The sequence below is a fragment of the Cheilinus undulatus genome, linkage group 13 (assembly GCF_018320785.1).
Source record: "Cheilinus undulatus linkage group 13, ASM1832078v1, whole genome shotgun sequence".
Lineage (NCBI taxonomy): Eukaryota > Metazoa > Chordata > Actinopteri > Labriformes > Labridae > Cheilinus > Cheilinus undulatus.
The window spans coordinates 3,678,970-3,698,727 of NC_054877.1; the positions used below are offsets into that span (position 1 = coordinate 3,678,970).

Here is a 19,758-nt window from a genome sequence, read left to right on the forward strand (position 1 = left end):
TTAACATTTTTACCTGCTTAGACACAATTTGCAAAACCCATCCGCTCTAAAACTAGAACACATTCTGCATTGTGATACTGATATTTTAATGTAGATCTAAAATTTCAGACTTTAAAGTGTAAGGAATGATGAGGAATAAAAATGAAAAGGTTTTAGCTAATATAGGCCTGTTGGTCCTTATTTGTTCATAGAGCCAAAATTACAGTTTTTAAGGCCAAAGTACTGTTCCTAAATATCTGCAGAAACATTTGTATCTTTCATATTGATTACTCATGTTTGAGCTAATTCAGATATCATGCCAATAACATTGGGCATCCCAAGAATTTTTGCTTTTGGTGTAAGTCTTTCTCTCCATATTCCTTCTCTTCCTCCATAGTCTACCACTTCTTAGCCACAGTCCTCCCTGTTAACACCAAACTAAAACCACTGTACCATTTAAACTAGCATCATAGGTCTGGATGGTCCTCAGAAGATTAATATTTATATTTATAAATTATTTCTTCGAATGATGACCTCCTGCAGTACAAAGTTAACATTTAAAGAGAGTGCTCTTACAGGGATTTGATCCATCGGCCACCACCAGCATTCTCAGAGAGCTCAGGTTGATGTCTCTCTGATCCCGATGGGCCACCAGAGCCCAGTGCATGTCCCTGGACTTCACACACGCCACCTTAGCTACAAACAGAATCACATTATACAAACATTTTTAGACTTAGAAACTTATATCATTCAAAAATAAGTCCTAATAAACACTCCGGAGGTAGAATTTCCCTCTGTTTGAGCTGATTATTTACCTTTATACTGGAAGACTTTCTGGATCCAGGACAGAGGGTTGACCTTCATGAGGGCGTACGGGATACTGATGACATGCATCATGTTCATAACACTCTGCACAGACACAAAAAAAAGACAGAATTTAGAAGGTTTTAACAGATTTCAGTCAAGATTTAACTCTATAGCACAATCAAAAGTGTTGTAAAAGCAGAGATATAGTGTCAGCTAAAAGAAATGCACACAAAGAAAAGAAAAAACAAAATAACACCAAGAAAACAGAAAATAAGAGTTAGATGTTGCTGCATTTGTCAGAAAGCAGAATTTACTGCCTCATTTTTCATGATTCTGAAGCGTAATTTTATAAACTTAAAGATGCTTTGATTGACTGAAATTTGATTTAGGGGTTCATAACACAGTGATCTGTCATACAACAAACCTTAACACAGATTCATTTTCACTTTACAAGGTCTTTAATGTTGCATAAAAACATTTAAAAAGCATTAAAAAAGAGTAAAGTTAACTATGCTGTTACTCTTTCTTTCAACAAACGAAATGAGGTGACATTTCTCTTACAGTCAGGACGGCGTGCCACAGTCCGACGTCCTTTTTGAAGTCTAAAACGTTCACCACAGTCTCAGCTGAAGGAGAGAGAAAGAAGGAGAAATGCATCTCTATTCAGTAAGAAACCTCAGATTTGGGTATTTGTGAAGTTAAACCGTCTTAATGTTACCCTCTGTGTAGGAGCAGGACTGTGTGAGGGCCTGGCAGTGAGTGAGCATGGCTATCCTCATCACCGTCACACCGAGGACGCTGCCATCTTTACACGTCTTATACTGAAAACAGACAAACAGAAAATGGCTCTGAGATTATTTAGGACATAATTAAAACCTTTAATTTTCATAGTCACTAGATTCATCACAAAGGTCAAATTTCTTGTCAGTTACTTCTCTCATTCTGGTTCAGTTCACACAATCACAATCATGGGAAGACTGCTGACGTGACATTTGTCCAAGAAGATTATTACTGACACCCTCCAGGAGGCTAAGCCACAGAAGGTCTCTGCTGAAAGGTCAGAGGTCAGGTTCTCAGAGGTTGGATCAAAGCAGATTCATGGAAAGGTGACTGAATGGAGAAGTGTGGTAAGAGAAGGAGCAACAGGGATGAGCTCAGCCTTCAGAGGACTGTCCAACAGAACAGATTCAAGAACTTAGGGGAGCTTCACAAGGACTGGACTGAGACTGGAGTCAGGATCAAGAGCCACCACATAGAGGGATCCAGGGAAAGGACTACAAGGGTCGTGCCAAGCCATTCCTGAACCACAGACAATTTTATAGGCTTCTCAAGTGGGCTAAGGAGAATAAGAATCTGACCACTGCTCAGTGAGTCCAAAGTCCTGTTTACAGGTTGAAGTAAATTTTGAATTTCATTTGTAAATCAAGGTCTCAGAGTCTGGACGAAGATCTGAGAGACCCAGAATCCTTCAGGTCTTGAAGTCCAGTGTTTCCCGCCTCAACAGTCAGTGATGGTTTAAGGTCACGCCATCTGCTGTTGGTCAACTGGTCTTTATCAAGTCCATAGTCAACACTGTCAGCTGTCTACCATGCTTCCATCTGCCGAAAAGATTTATGGAGATACTGATTTCCTAGCCAAAACAACAAGAAACCAGTTTGCTGACCATGGTATCACTAAAAAATGGCAAAAATTGGATAAAAGTGTCAAAAAAAATTGGCAAAAATGAAAAAAACATTGCAGAAATGGAGGAAAAGCAGCAAACAAGTGGAAAAAAGGGGCAAAAGTGGTAGAACATCTGCAAAAATTGGCAAAAATTGAATAAAAGTGCCAAAAGGAAGTGGCAAAAATGGGTGTAACATGGCAAAAAAAGGACATAAACAGCTAAAATTAGTTAAAAGTTGCAAAAATAGGTAGCAAATGGGCAGAAAAGAAGTGAAAAGAGTTTAAAGAGTAGCATGAATAAATAATTCAAAAATCAGTTAAATACACTTTTCAGATTCAAAGTGGGTTAACTGGTAGCCAGGACGCTAGCACCAATGCTATTGATTGCTAGAGATAGAGAAACAGATAGAGAAACACTGTTTGGCAGTAACGGATCTGTTCATGCCAATAAAGCAATTTGAAATATAAAAAAAAATTAAATGGAGAAAAGAAAACAAGTAAGTAAATTTAAGTAAATAAGCCTGGGATAATAGAGTACATAGACATGAGATAATAAAGAAGAGCATAGGAAAAATACCAAAAAAGACTAAGAGCAACAGAGTAAATAAAAGAGGTGACATAAAATAATTAAATATTTAAAAGAGACATCACATGAAAGCAAGTCCATGAAGATGTTACTGAATCTGCCAGCCTTATCTCCTCGGGCAGGTCGTTCCAAAGTTGACAGTGAAAGTAGTGAAAGCCTGGTCTCCTCTAGATTTTAGTCTCAACTTTGGAATGACCAGGAAGCCCCCACCTGAGGATCTAAGGCTGCACATTGGCTTTGTAAGGGGTCAGCATTTCACAAATGTAACCCAGTGCTAGACCCACACAAGCTTTAAAAGTGATCAGTAAAATCTTAAAATCAATTCTAGAGTGACAGGGAGCCAGTGGAGGGAGGCGAGGATAGGGGTGATGTCATTGGTTAAAACCAGTTAAAAGCCCAGCTGCTGGACCAGCTGGAGGCAGGACAGTGATTTATTTGTGATACCAGAAAGAAGGGAGTTGAAGTAGTCCAGGCAAGAAAAGATTAGTGAACTGATATTTCTTCCAGGTCAGCAGGGGGCAGTATGGATTTAATTTAATTTCTTGCAGTTGGTGTGATGTTAGAAGAGAGTGGACCGAGAAAACTATTAATCAGGCTGGTGTTTGGATTTGGATAATTAAAGAGTATGATTTCTGACTTTGATTCATTTAACTGTGAAAAACTGTGCCATCCAACATTTTATATCTTTGAAACAGTTAAAATCAGCAGCTAAGCTAGTAAAACCACCCGGTCTCAGTGGGAGGTATATCTGTGCGTCATCAGCATAAAAATGGAAAGACAGATTATGATTCCGAATGATAAAACCTAAAGAAAGCATATAAAAAGAAAATAAACGAGGATCTAAAATAGAACCTTGCGGTACACCACAGGTAATAGGGGAGGTGGAAGATGCGTGGTTACCATGGTGACTGCAAAGGTTCTGGAGAGGTCATATTCTCTGGGTTTTTAGGGGCCCAGCCAATTCTGCAGGCAGCCCTGCCGATCAGATCACATTTTATCACCAAATGATGCAGAAAACTAGATAATCCCAAAGCATTCACTTTCTTTTTATTGCTACTGTAAAAAAACAGCTGATTCCAAGTTAAAAACAAAGCCATCAACATCCATATACTTTTATGACTTGAATCAGCTGTAGACATACTGATTTATTCTTTTTTTTAAATCCCTAAAAAGAAACATCTCAGGGCTATGAATTCTGCAAAAATGATGTAGATCCTTCCAAAATAAAACATCCTCTTGTAAAAACTCAACCAATCACAGAATGACTTCAAAGTTTAAAAGAAAGCACAAGAAAGTAATGACTGAAGTTAAGACATCATCTTGGAAAACCACCAAGTCACTGATGCTGAAAAAATATGAAAAGACTAATCTCTCTGAGTCGTTTCATCCGTCTCGACTGTCTGAGACGCAGCCTCCGTTTGAAACAAAAGGTCGATCGTTTTTCAATCATCCCTCGTCTTTCATCATTTTCCTCTCGGCCCTTTTTAATCCCCGGTGCAATCAAGGAGGCATTTCACCTTACTGCTGGTGCAATTACATCCCTGTGGCTTTAAGGAGCGTCAGGTAAATTTAAATCAAGCAGACCTGATGATAGCATTGACCGGCGGTCGACAGAGAAACAGTGAAACATCTGTTCAGCAGAGTGAGTCTAATCTGAAAGACATGGATCAACATTGATTTCCATTCAGGTAACGACTGAAGCTACATGAGTGGAAATGTTTCAGTGCTCGAGAGCAGCCATGCATCAGTGTTTAGATCTGTCAGTTACCTCGATGTAGGCAGTGTCCTGGTTGGCATCTTTGATATGTGGGAACCAGTCTCGGGGAGGTTTGGAGAGGTGTTTGGACTCGGTGACGATCCACAGTACTTTAGGCCAGCCTGGACGCAGAGACATAAAACAAACATCCTAATAAGTCCAGTTACCAATAGAGACTCACAGCCTGTTCTTTATGGGCTTTATAGACATTCTCCTTTGATTTAATCGTCTTCTACAAGTCTAAATAAACATTCTCTCCATGCTTGGAAAGGGCAACACTCCAGGACCCATTATTAACAAACCAAAAACTACCGTGCATTCAGAAAGTATTCAGACCCCTTCACTTTTTAAAAATGTTGTTACATTGCAGCCTGATGCTACAACTGAATTATCACATCTACATAAGTATTCAGACCCTTTGCAACAACACTACATTTAGCTCAGGTTCCTCTCATTCCTCTGGATCTTTGCTGAGATGTTTCTACACCTTGATTGGAGTCCACCTGTGGTAAATTAAACTGACTGCACATGATCTAAACAGGCACGCACGTCTATATAGAAGGCTCTGCGGCTGACAATGCAAAAACCAAGCCATGAGGTCACAGGATCTGCCTGCAGAGGTCAGAGACAGGACTGTTGACAGGCACAGATCTGGGGAAGGCTTCAAAAACATTTCTGCTGTACTAAAGGCTCCCAAGAACCCAGCGGCCTCAGTGATCCTCAAATGGAAGGAGTCTGGCACAACCAGGACTCTTCCAAGACCTGGTCGTTCAACCAAACCGGGAAGGACTTTAGTAAGAGAGGTGACCAAGAACCTGATGGTCACTCTGACTGAGCTCCAGGGATCCTGTGTGGAGATGGGACAAAGTTCCAGAAAGAAAACCATCATGGAAGCCCTCTACTGATCTGGGTTTATGGTAGAGTGGCAAAACGGAAAACTCTGCTCAGTGCAAAACACATGAAAGTCCACTTGAAGTTTGCAGAAAAGCAATTAAAGGACACTCAGACTGTGAGAAACAAGATTCTCTGGTCTCATGAAATCAAGACAGAACTGTTTGAACTTAATTCTCAACGTTAGGTCTGGAGGAAACCAGGCACCACTCATCACCTGCTCAATACATCCCAACAGTGAAGCATGGTGGTGGCAGCATCATGCTGTGGGGGTGTTTTTCAGCAGGGACTGGGAGACTGGTCAGTAAAAAAATTAAAAGTTCAAATCAGTGTTAATTTTGGCAACAATTTTAATTAATCTTTGTCTTTTTATTTAATGTCTTTTAGTTTTAGTCACATTTTAGTCATTTCTATCCTTTTTAGTTGTAGTTTAGTTTTAGTCGACTAAAACTCAAAAACATTTTAGTCTAGTTTTAGTCCATAAAAGATCCTCAGGTTTTAGTCATTACCTTTAGCCCAAGCATTTATTTTCTTACCAAATTTTGGTAGTGTGTTTCTGTGCACCCTGCCAAATCTGGGGTCCCTGCTTTTCTACTGCCAAGAGGCCAAAGAGATACAGATGCAATGTTTTTTGACAGATTTACCCACAGTGGGGAAATATCAGATTTTTAACGTCCAACAAAAGTGACATTACATTTTAGTCTAGTTTTAGTCATCTTGACAAAAACTAAACTTACTTTTTGTCCGTTTTAGTCATCACAGATCTATTTTTGTTAGTCTAAGTCTAGTTTTTGTCATGGAAAAAAGGCTGTCGATGAACATTTTCAGTTATAGTTTTAGTCGACGAAAATTAACACTGGTTCAAATGTCATTTAGCAAATGCCTTTATCTAAAGCGACGTACATGTAGAACAGCTATGGGTTGCACCAGCTGTATTTAAGTCCAAATGTAGCCAAGTTTGAACGTAAATTTCTTCTAACAACAGAGTTTACGTCCTCTAACATTTAAGGTGTTGTACCAGCTGTGATAGTTTCAGTGCAGGCTTAAGTTATAACTTAATCTTTCACCTACTTACTAGGTGTAAAGTCCTCCGTAGAATATGGCTGTCACAGTAAAAGCTCTGACAGACAGGATAACCCGTATGGGGGACGAGAAGTTGAGGATTTTACTGATTTTACAATAACACTGTTGTTTTCCATGAGCCGAGATAATTTCTGTCATCTACTGTTGAATTATCTTGCGCTATTAGTGATTTCATCACTCAGTGTCAGTGTTAAAAGATTATACTGGCTTTAGGTTTAGGCTGGAGGCTTCAATACTCACATATGCTAAATACCTTGTCATGTGTTTCATCCACATTCGACACTGTTTGAGGATTAAAAGCAATTAGCATAAGTTGCTTATAGCCGTTAGCATCTGTAGCAAACACTGGGTGGAAAATGCTTTTAGTGATTGGTCAATGTAAGAAAAAACGTCATATTTGGGACAATATTTTGGTGAGTTTGGACATAAATCTATACATAGGGTTTAGTGTGGACTTTACACCTTAAGTTATGGCAGAGCTTATGTATAGCTGGTGCAACAGGCTACAGGTGTTAATGGCATTAAGGCCCTTGTTCAAGGGCTCACACTGGATACTCCTTGTGCCCTATCTAGGATTCAAACCCCCTGTCTCCTGTAACAAATCCAGCGATTTAAACCATTGAACTACCCAGCCATCAGGGTTGAGGGAAAGCTAAAAGGAGCAGAGATATCCTCCATGTTCTGTAGTGCTCAGGACCTCAGACTGGACAGAAGGGCCCAGCCAGAGCCCTGACATTACCCGTATCAGATAGCTCTGGAGAGACCTGAAAATGGTTTTCCATGATGGTCCCCATCCAACCTGACTGAGCTTGAGAGGATCTTTTAAGAAGTTTCTTTCATCACGTTCAAAACAGACTTGAGGCTTTAACTGCTGCAAAAGGTGCTTCATTTAAGTCCTGATTGAAGAGTCTGAATACTTATGCCAATGTGATATTTCCGAGTTTTTTTGTTGTTAAGTTTGCATAAATGTCTAAAGCTATGTTCACTTTGTCATCATGAGGCGCTGAGTGCAGATTAATGAGAGAAAATGAGTTCAAACACCTGCAGCATCAGGCTGCAACATGATAAAATAAAAGTGAAGGGTCTGGAGTGTTTTTGAATCCACTTATGAGTCTCCCCTGTAATCTTCAGACACATTGTATATCAACAGAACAGCTGATCTGTCTGCATTCTCAGTTTTTAGTCACTAATACCCTGAAAACTGTCAAATAAAGGCGTGATATGATGTCTAAATAACCGTTAAATGTCAGTCTGCTGGTTCCTGATTACACAGATGAGACAGCATGAAGGCATCTGCACATATTCAGTTCTATTGTTACAGAGGTGGATTAATATTACATGGAGGACTTGTTGCTCATACTGAGTGTTTACATGGCTGAGCATAAGTGAAAGTAAAATCCTGAGTATGTGAGGGCTGTTAAAGTCTGAATGAATGCTGCTGTTTCTGCAGGGGGAGAGGCAGAAGCAACAATCAGCACTGAGTCGGGTTTAAAGGCTGCTGATCAATAAGAGAAGCACTTCCCCCTAATGAGACTCACAGAGACACAGGCCGGTCCGTATTGAGTGAGGAGCAGTAAATCTGGCGGCATCATGTTTCTATTTATACATCCATTACTGAAAAGCAAACAGTGGTTATTCATCACTCAGAGATTCTCTCTCTGCTCAGTGCTAATGCCTCTCCACCCCCCATTCATCATACGTCTCTTTCCATCCGCACTCTTTCTCTCCTTCGTCCTGTCAGCTGCTTCCTCATCGATTTACAATTCTGCCTCACTGACTTTATCCTCTCTCTCTCTGGTTCTGTCTCTACGTCTCTCTATCATCCTGTCAGGCTTTACTCGGTAGCTGTCTGTCTCCATCAGTCCGTCACTTCATCACCAGAGTGTCTGCATGTAGGTTAATGTTCATAATACCATGTCAATCTGGCAGTCAGATGTGCTTATTGTGTTGGGATTTGGGGGCTATTTTTGGCCGACAACATAAATCATGTGCCAGTATTCTTTTTCGTTTTCTTTTACAAAACCAAACCAGGGTTGCCAACATTTTCAGCACAAAATGAGAGAAAAAAATAAATATTTTGCTTGCAGCTTGGTGCACGTTGGAAGGATATACGACAGGGTCGTCACTACAAGTGTAACACGCACTAAAAAGATCAGATCAGATGGGAGATCTTCACTTCCATCTTTGCATCAAGCATAGACAAAGTCATGGTTTCTGGTCACATGACTGATGCAGGGCTTGGAGTAGTCAGAGTTTAATGGCAGCCACTGAAAACTCAGCAGGGCTGCAGCACAGGCTTTATACATTTCCACCTCTTCTGAACAAAATAAGTTCGCATCAGCTGACAACCCCAGAAGAACGGAGAGGCCAAGATAATCTAAAGATTTGGCCGCTTGTGATCCTCATTAAGCTCCTGTGATGCAATTTCAATCCCTAAAAACAGCAAAGTTCAGAGCTATTTTCTTATGGTTAGAATCCTACTGCTTACACAGCTACCATGGTAAGTTTACTAAGGTAAATACAGCTTGAAGTGTGTATTTATAATGTGTCCAGGGGAATTATGCTGTTATTTGTGAAGTGAAGGGCAGAAATTTGTCCCTATCAAAGTTTTCCTAGCTTTCACATGACATTAAAAACTCATGTACCTGCCCTTTGGCAGGCACATGATGCTTGTTTATTCACTCTTGTCATGCATTAATCATTTTATTGCAAAATGGATACAAAGTTTTACTGAAGGCTCTTCTTAAAAGATGCTCAATGGAGCGCTTAGCTAGAAACTTCCATACGAATAGATACATTTATGTATGCATACAATTTATATTTACACAATAAAATTGGTTCAGAAGAAGGAATTCATCCATCATAGTAGAATTAATCTGAAAATGAGGACGCAACAGGTTTTATGCAAAAAAGAGGAGGCTGGGGTGGAGGAGGTGAGGCTTTGCCAGCCACAGCGTGGTGCTGCATCAATGCCAACAGGGATTAGTGAGAAGTGTGTCGTGTTTAAACAAGCTGCTGTGTTGAGAAAAAGAGCTGTGATTGGCTGTGGAAGCTGGACGGCGATAACTGAAATCAGCTAGCCATCAGCTGATCACAGCTGGGTGAATTACTTCCTTTGTTCTGCATGAACTAATGCTAAACTTCATTTGCAATGAAAAAAAAATAGAAAGTCTTGGTTGCAACCTACATGTTTTTACCTTTTTTTTTTTTTCTATCAAAATAAGTTGCTTTCAACTGGATTCACTAACCTATTAGGAGACAAGCCCAGTTATACTTCAACAGAAAGAACAACACAGTAGCACTGAAGAGACTTCTCCTAATTCTGCCCAAAAAATACTGGGTAAACTTGATAAAAATATGACTTCCTTTAAATTTGACATTGCCAGAACACTGACTGTCAGCTGACAGTGATCCAATATCCTTAAGCAACATAAACACAATTATTCTAATTATTTAGTGCTCATTTATGCTTTTACAATTTAAAAAAAATATTTTTAACTTCCTAAACATCGGCATCATTTACCAAACACATCATAAATTCATGAAACTGTCTGTGCTTGTAAACTTTCATTGTGGCTGCTGTGTAAGGAGAAGTATCAGCCTTTACTGAGGATAAACGGGTATGTAAACATCACTGAAGCTACGTTTGGGCTCAGACTTTCCTGATTTTAGTGATTTAAATAGCATCAGGGTGCCGTATAAGGACGCTACATGACTCTAACTCACCAAATATCATATTTCTGTGGTTGTCAGGTGATTTAAACATGCATTGTTTCATAGAGATGAAGATCTAAAGTTCCCAGTGCTGCAGCGCAATGTAGTGTTAGCAACGCTAGCTGCTACTGCCCTATTTTCCCTCCAAGACTCTGTGCTGGTCATGTGACTGAAAGGTATTGATAGTGTTTTTTCTAACTCCTTGCAACCATCTTTGGAGCAAAACTTGCCTCCTCACAAAAAGCTGCAGACTAAGAACCAGGTTTACTATCAGCTCAAAGTCCTCCATTGTTGTTGTTGTGTCGGACGTCACAGTAGTTTTGTGCAGCCATGCTGTGATGTCTTGTCTGTGTTCAGAAGATACCATCAAAGTACTTACTATAATGGAAATGGCACTAAAAATAAGTAGAATCAGGCTGAGCTGGGCTGGAAGTAGGGCTGAACAATGTAGAAAAATAAACTAATTGTGATTTTTTTTCCTCCAGTATTGCAATTGTGATTTGATATGCGACTACTATTTAAGTGAATTATATTGTGTTTGTTTTCCAACAAACACAAGCAATGAATCATTGTATATTATAAAAACACACTATTACATAAAACTAGAGCTGTAGAATTTTGACAATCATCTAATTGTGATGATTTTGACTCGTATTGCAAATGCGATAGGAATTGATGTATTCAATGGAAAAAAAAAACGTACAAAAAAATTAGGATTTTGTAGACTATACTAAAAAGTTGCCTGTCGATGACTGAATATGCATAACATCTCTGCTGCAGAAAAAAAGTTTTAAACTGCTATTTGACACAAACTTCAGTTGAAAGAAATATTGCACCTTCTGCGATTTGCAAATAGCAGCAGGCCATGTTGAGATTTATCCAATTTCTGATTAATTGCCCAGCTCTAGCTGGAAGCACACATGGAAAACCAATAGTCTGAGGTATTGTATTTCAAACACATCTTTTACCCAGCTACCACAGTGCATTAACAGGGAATAATATACACTATATTGCCAAAAGTATTCGTTCACCTGCCTTGACTGGCATATGAACTTAAGTGACATCCCATTCTTAATCCATAGGGTTTAATATGACGTCGGTCCACCCTTTGCAGCTATAACAGCTTCAACTCTTCTGGGAAGGCTTTCCACAAGGTTTAGGAGTGTGTTGATGGGAATTTTTCACCATTCTTCCAGAAGCACATTTGTGAGGTCACACATCGATGTTGGACGAGAAGGCCTGGCTCTCAGTCTCTGCTCTAATTCATCTCAAAGGTGTTCTGTGGGGTTGAGGTCAGGACTCTGTGCAGGCCAGTCAAGTTCATCCACACCAAACTCTCTCATCCATGTCTTTATGGACCTTGCTTTGTGCACTGCTGCACAGTCATGTTAGAACAGGAAGGGGCCATCCCCAAACTGTTCCCACAAAGTTGGGAGCATGGAATTGTCCAAAATCTCTTGGTATGCTGAAGCATTCAGAGTTCCTTTGACTGGAACTAAGGGGCCAAGCCCAGCTCCTGAAAAACAACTCCACACCATAATCCCCCCTCCACCAAACTTTACACTTGGCACAATGCAGTCAGACAAGTACCATTCTCCTGGCAACCGCCAAACCCAGACTGGTCCATCAAATTGCCAGATGGAGAAGCGCGATTGGTCACTCCAGAGACCACGTCTCCACTGCTCCAGAGTCCAGTGGTGGCGTGCTTTACACCACTGCATCCGACGCTTTGCATTGCACTTGGTGATGTATGGCTTGGATGCAGCTGCTCGGCCATGAAAACCCATTCATGAAGCTCTCTACCACTGTTCTTGAGCTAATCTGAAGGCCACATGAAGTTTGGAGGTCTGTAGCCATTGACTCTGCAGAAAGTTGGCGACCTCTGTGCACTATGCGCCTCAGCATCTGCTGACCCCGCTCTGTCATTTTACATGGCCTACCACTTCATGGCTGAGTTGCTGTTGTTCCCAGTTGCTTCCACTTTGTTATAATACCACTGACAGTTGACTGTGGAATATTTAGGAGCAACGAAATTTCATGACTGGACTTGTTGCACAGGTGGCATCCTATCACAGAACCACGCTGGAATTCAGTGAGCTCCTGAGAGCGAGCCATTCTTTCACAAATGTTTGTAGAAACAGTCTGCATGCCTAGATGCTTGATTTTATACACCTGTGGCCATGGAAGTGATTGGAACACCTGATTTCAATGATTTGGATGGGTGAGTGAATACTTTTGGCATTATAGTGTATGTTTGGGTTTCAATTCTAAGTGATAATTCTGTCTTGAATAAAACATCCTTATCATAGTGTATACTCAACTTTAGCAGAGCTCCAATAAGCGGTGATTTTAGACAAAACTGTCAAGAGTTACATTTTTTTACAGCCCCTCCTTTTAACCACGACTCAAAGCCAAGCCCACTTCATCTAACCATCTTACTTCCTATCTATACAATGCATCCACAGATTTATATTCATTTTTATACATATTTTCACATTCAGACACCAAGTATTAACCGTGAATGCCTTTTGTGGTTGCACGTCAACGTGTTCTGAAAATGGCTTGATATCTGATAGCTCACTCTGCATATAGAGGTAGTCTGGGACGTCATCTGGATGTGTTCTACTGTATTCTGTTAGAAAACAAAAGCGCCTTTATTTAGGTCCACCCAGCTTTGCTCAGAGAGACAGGAATAGAGGCCCTTTTTTAGAGATAAGGATAATTTGGCTCTGCTCAGTAATAAGAGCTGCTATTTCAGTTCCCAAACAGCTCTTCATAGGGCACTGCTTTGCCTTATTTGTGTCATTCAAAAGACAAAAAACAGAAAAAAAGAAAACTACCTCTCAAACGGGAGCCAGCTCTCATCTCCCACTCTTGCTATTTAAGGGTTGTATGAGAGTTTCGTGCAAAAGTTAGTGCCATAATCTGGTTGTAAGTGTGTGAGTGTATCTCTGCGAGACCTTTGAACTGTGGGATCTCTCCGGTGGGACTCTTGGGTAACCCTTTATGACAGGCGTCGCTGGTCAGAGCCACCGTCACTCCACAGCTCCCCAACAGAAACCCGATCTGCTGGCTGCCAGCATCCTGGAGGAGAGACACAGAGATTTATGTGATCTATCAGCTAAACAAGATTTATATCAATCAATAAGTCATTCTTGGTCCTGTTCATCCGTCTCTGCTCTGCACAGCTGTAAAGTCTCACCTAATCTACTTTAGCTTCTGTTCAGACTGTACTAGATTTTACATGAGTACCGTTGGTTTCATGCAGTTTTCCTGAAGTGTTTTGTGGATTTTAAAACAAATTTACAGTATTTTCTAGGTAATTGAAACATTCTGACCCAAAAAAAAAAATCTTTTACACTCCCTAACCTCTGCTGACACACACTGGCCCTCCTGATTGGCCCCTGAGGACAGTGACAGCTCTCCGTGACGGCCAATCTAAACTATGACTCAGGCATCATGTTCTTCCTTCGTGTTTCTTCAGAGATGTTTGGCTCTGATTAACACTCAGCAGGGCTCAGTGTCCTCTGAGCTGCACCGTGACTCACCACGGCCTCCTCTAATGACTCATGTATTTAACACAATCCCCCCGGTAAAGAACCCCAGCCATTGACTGGTGTGAATTAACACTATTAGGGTCTGCTGCTTGTCTTTTTTTCTCCCTAATGCTGCTTGACGTGAAGAAAAACAAGAACCTGCAACAGAAACTTCTCTGGCTGCCCGAGGCGAACTAACAAGTGAGAGGAGAGAAACTTCCAAACATTTGCAGAGGCCTCGAACTCTAAGATTTCTCCCTTTTTCTAATAAATAGCAACATCTCTGATGCATGCTTTACTTTAGAGCTAAAGCTGCGGTTATGCTCATGTAAGTGAACTATCAAAACATGTTAAGGACCAGTTTATATGCTCAGTTTTTCGGCTGTATATAAATATCGCTGACATGTTTCCACCTCTTTCTGTTGTACTAAAATGAAGCCAAAATACCCCGTGCATGGGTGCTGATGTGTTAGGGTGGTAGAGCCAGAGATGTTGCAGTAAAGATCTGCAAGAAGAGCCCCAGGATCAACCTTTCCCCTAACCAAAAAGCACATCTAATTTAGAGTGGTACATTATGGAGCTATTATTGTTGCAGAACTATTTGTAAATGTACACAGATCTGTACACAAATTTTGAAAGTATAGACAGATTTGCAAATGCCTGCACAAATCCACAAATGTGTGTACAGATCTGCAAGTGTGTCTACTGATCTTACTGACCTGCTCTTTAAGTTGTCAAAATACTCTCAAGCGCTCAGTTACAACTGAAATCTGCCTCTCTATTGGCTGTCAGAAGTGACAGCCAATGTGACATGTGACTTTCCAACTACTTCTGTATGGAGCTATTATTGTTGCAAAACTATTTACAAATGCATACACACATCTGTACACAAATATGAAGATCTATATATAGATTTCTAAATGCACGCAAAAATCCACAAATGCATGTACATATCTGTAAAGCGTGTACAGATCTACACAAAAGATGTGCAAAACTTTGCACACATTTGCCGATCTGTGCAGCACAAGCAGATCTGTTCACGCATTTGCAAATCTATCTATGGATTTGCAGATTTCACACAACTGTTTTTGTACACATTTGTACAAATTTGCGAATAGTTTTGCAACAATAATAGCTTCTTAGTACATTAGATGGTTTTAGGCCCTATTTCAGGGGTGTCAAACTCAAGGCATCTCACAGTTCTGACTTATACTTGTGATTTTGACTTTTTTCATGTTTTCGCCTTTTCATATCATATTTTGACCCTCAAGTTTCACAATTTAACATCCCAAGTTATACTTTTACCCTTTAAACTTGTGATTTTAACTTTCTATTTCATATGTTTGCCTTTTAAAAACATTATTTTGCCCTTAAATTTCATGTTTTGAACTTTTAAACTAACAAACTCTACTTTTTAATCTCAGCCTTTGAATCTTAATACTTATAATTTTGACTTTTTGAATCTCAGAATGATTTCTTATCAGTGTTATTTATATTTTTTTCATATTTCACTAATGTTGAAAATGAGGTTGACAGTTCATGTTTAAATGCTGACCTTGTTGGACTCTTAGGTTAGGCCTAAATTCAAAATCCAGGATTGACTTTCACACTCCTGGCCTAAATAGTTCGGCCCTCAGGACGTCTCATTGGAGAAAACCTGGCCCATGACTCAATATGAGTTTGACACTCCTGCCCTATGCGGTCTCACTCAGGATGGATGTTGACATCTCAAGATTTATTGCAAATGCCCATTCATCCAAATAAATCAGTCATTTTACTGCTAATGTTCAAGCTGGAGCCTCTCTGATCTGGAGTTGTAAGTATCAGACATGTTTGATTCAATTAATCACGATTAACTAGGAAAATTCAATGCTTAACTGCAATTACATGCCTTAACTGTTTGACAGCCCTAATTAAAACACAGCACAGTCAGTTTTAATCTGACTCCCATGATGCCTCAGTGCAGGCCAACAGTAACATACTTATATACACCTCCTGGCCAAAAAAAAAGTCGCCACCTGGATTTAACTAAGCAAATAGGTACGAGCCTCCTATTGGATAATTACTGCATGGGCGATTATCTTTCAGCTGGCAACAAGTTATCTAACCCCAGCTGATGCAATGAGTAACTTCTCATTTCTTAAACAATAGGTTTTTTCTTCCCTAATGGCACGGGCATATTCCAAGATGACAATGCCAGGATTCATTGGGCTCAAAAAGTGAAAGAGTGGTTCAGGGAGCATGAGAAATCATTTTCACACATGGATTGGCCACCACAGAGTCCAGACCTTAACCCCATTGAGAATCTTTGGGATGTGCTGGAGAAGGCTTTGCACAGTGGTCAGACTCTCCCATCATCAATATTATAAAATTAGTGCAACACTGGATGGAAATAAATCTTGTGACATTGCAGAAGCTTATCGAAACAATGCCACAGCGAATGCGCGCTGTAGTCAAAGCTAAAGGCGGTCCAACTTAACATTAGAGTGTGTGACCTTTTTTTGGTGGCGACATTTTTTTGGCCATATTGTATGCATCATGACACCTTACCTTCCTGGTCAGTGGTACTTCTATTGGCACGGGGACCACCTCTGCCAGCAGGCAGCCGTAAAACGCCGTCATGAAGGCAGCAGGGTCGTTGTTTGGGAAAACCAGCGCCACCTGTTGGTAGAGGGGAGAGACAAGAAGAGTATAAGGGCATCATGAAGCTCAGCTGTTGTTAGCATGGTCACACAAATCATAATCAGCGTTAGCTAGTCCCCATCCTCCAATCAGCCAATCTTTCCTGCAGATTAGATGATGGGCTCAGAGACCTCCATTTTAAGTTTTTTTTCCTGCAGTTTCATTGTCATCTATACAGTTATAACTCAGAAAAATGGCCGAACACTGCACATGAAGTTTGATTTTAAACATGACATCATACAACAAATATGGGTTCACTCTGGAGTCTCGGTGAGTTGTGAAACCATTGAGAAGACAGTATTAGTGTTTATTCTTACTGATTATCTTTTCTTTCTTTTTTATTTGAGGCATGATTTATCATCGTAAAGGTGCAAGTAGGTCTCGAGACTAGACCATTATATTCCAAACTCTTTCTACAAGGTGTAAACCATCACAACCCTACAACTTCATTTTCTGCACATAATTGCTGATCACATCTTCCTTCTGTGCTGTGATTGGCTGGTTGGTTGAGCTGATGGCTGGTGCTAGCTTGGAGAATGTCCAGGTAGGTCCTCATTCATCCAGATCGTGGAAAAAATATCTTCGTAAAGAGGGGAACTGGACTTGATTGAGGTCCTACATGTCCAGCTGCCTGTTTTACAAGCGGTGTTGGGGGTTACGTGTTACAGCGTAATCTGTTAGAGTACTCAGATTACGTTTCTGTTGTAACAAGCAACACAATGCATTCATTTTACAATTCAAGTAATCCCTTATTAGTTACATTTTCATACAAGTAATCTCTCTTCCAAGGCTTCAAGCCCCTCAAGGTATCTGCACAGTTTGACCTTCTTTCTTCCTGTAGACACATTGGTAGGTAGTGCCGTGCCAATGGGAGGTAAACATTCTCTGACAGTACATGCTAAACGCTAGCTTGTTGAGCCAGCAAGATGACAGTATGACATTGTGGAATTATCCCTATAATGTTAGATTTTGGAGAAAAAGGACAAGAGCATCATGGTTAGGTTTCATTTAATCAGCTGTGCAGCCGTTCCAATTACGCACTGTTTTAGGCACAGCGTTTCAGTTATTTTGTCTGCCTCTGCTCAGCTTATTCAGACTGTGAGCATGTTAAAGAGCTGTAAAGGTTTTCATGTCAGTTAGTTGTGTTCTCATGCTGCAGAGATACAGATTAAAGGCTGTAAATTACACTGTACATTGACATTAGAGCCTGCACATTCAAATGCAGACGAGCGGTCTTAAATGTCATTTTTACAACTGACGAGTGGAACAAGTGGCTAAAGCGTTTGAATATTTAGTAATACAAAAGTACTATAACCGAAAATTTCCACACAGGACGACTGCGCCTCACCAAGAAGCGCAGCGGGGTGCTCCAACCTTGCCCACTAGAAGTGTGTCTAGAGCGCTGCGCCGCGGTGTGCGACCCTGATCAGCGGGCAGAGATCATGGGAGAGCTGGGAGTTCACACAGGAATAGTATGTCGACAGTGGACTATTTTACCTTTTGGAGTTAATTTATCATTCATTCCACTATTAGTCTGTGATACTATTGCTTCAACCTTTAGGTGAGTACATCAGGAAGTTAAAAGGTTAAAGTTCGCTTAAAGGATCTGTGGTTTTATGTAAAATTCTTTGACTAAATGTCCTCAAAAGTTAGCTTTTCCTCATCAGCGGTGTCGTTGTAGCTCTGTGACCCACTGACCTCTTGGTGACTCTTTACTCTCGCTGCAGGATGAGGCGTAACGTTGATATAGTGATGATTTACGATCAGGAGTCTGTGCATTGTGTTGAATTTTGAAAGAAGCGGATATTCTATGCTTGTGACTTCCTTTTTGGAGCTTTCTGATTGATAGGTATTGACAGTGGCTGGTGTTGAAAATAGACCTGCAGCATATCTCGATCGAAGCGGAGTGGCGTGGCGCTCCAGGGACGCGCTGCTGCCAAAATGACACGCCAGCTGGGGAACTGCTCTGATAGACTAGAGAGGGAGTGATGTGCTCAGCAGTACGATTCGCCGGCAGATCACAGCGCAGTCGCTGTATGTGGAAGTTGGAGGTAACGCAGTATGTAACGCAATAATTAAAGGAGTTAGTTTCAAAAGTAACGCTACCCAACACTGCTTACAAGCCTGAAAGAAACCACCTCTGTGACGCTGGCTTTCTTTGAATGCCTGGCTCTCTGGGCCTTCAGTAGCTGTCTGGTCTAGAACGACGCGATTCTTTTCAAGCATCTGCAACGTTGGCTGTAGCTCTCCAACCATCCAGTGGCTGGAAGAGCCTTGTTTTGTATTTTACATTTATGAAGAGTACCTATGGACCTAGCTGCATGTGTTTATAGAAACCCAGAAGATAAAGATGCCTCAAATCCAGTGAAATGGTTCTTGTGTGTTTTATGAAACTAATCCTACTGCTGCCCATCAGCCATGCTTCCCTCTGTTCACCATTTCTGTCCATTATCTGTCCATTATCTGTCCCTCTCCTGGATCACTTTTCAGCATCGACCCTTTTGTCTCAGCACTCCACCTCAAAGCTAGGGTGTATTTAAATGCAAAAGCTGTTATATAACAGCAGAAGATATGACAACAAACCTCTGTAAAACCAAGGATGTCTGCTGTGATCGAAACTAACATCTGGCAGTTATGCACCTCCAATAGTGCCCAAAAATAGTGTGATTCATAGTAATGCTATAGGCTGACCATAAGGCCAAACGAAAGTGGACATGTGTGTAAAGTTTGGAGAAAGTCCCTTCACCCTATCAAAAGATATCGTGTTCACAAAAAAGGGCCCGGAAACTAATGAACAAGCATGTGGCCCTATTATCTTACCCTTTGACCCCAAAATCTAATTGGTTCATCCTTGAGTTTGAGTCAATATTTGTGCAAAGACTTACAGAAAATCCCTCAAACTGTTCTTGAGATATCCCATTCATGAACTGACAGATTTATAGACTGCAGACAACATGAAAACACGCAGCCTCTGGTTAACTAGAACGCCTCTATTTAGTTTTACTGTAGGGAGTCAAAGTATTTCTGATGTCTGAGCTCATTCTGAAGAATTCACTGCGTTT

The 19,758-nt window shown here is 40.6% G+C and overlaps 1 protein-coding gene across 5 annotated transcripts in view; it reads right to left on the reverse strand.

Moving 5' to 3' along the window:
• Positions 1–19,758, reverse strand: part of dip2ca (disco-interacting protein 2 homolog Ca) — a 287,916-nt gene that overhangs the window by 58,021 nt on the left and 210,137 nt on the right. For all 5 annotated transcript variants that reach the window (XM_041803007.1, XM_041803005.1, XM_041803006.1 and 2 more), the window contains exons 10-16: positions 16,565–16,675; positions 13,439–13,562; positions 4,803–4,912; positions 1,505–1,607; positions 1,348–1,412; positions 795–888; positions 556–675 (exon numbers count right to left, since the gene is read on the reverse strand). In XM_041803007.1, coding sequence (XP_041658941.1) covers positions 556–675; positions 795–888; positions 1,348–1,412; positions 1,505–1,607; positions 4,803–4,912; positions 13,439–13,562; positions 16,565–16,675 — 727 coding nt within the window. The remainder of the gene's footprint in view (positions 1–555; positions 676–794; positions 889–1,347; positions 1,413–1,504; positions 1,608–4,802; positions 4,913–13,438; positions 13,563–16,564; positions 16,676–19,758) is intronic.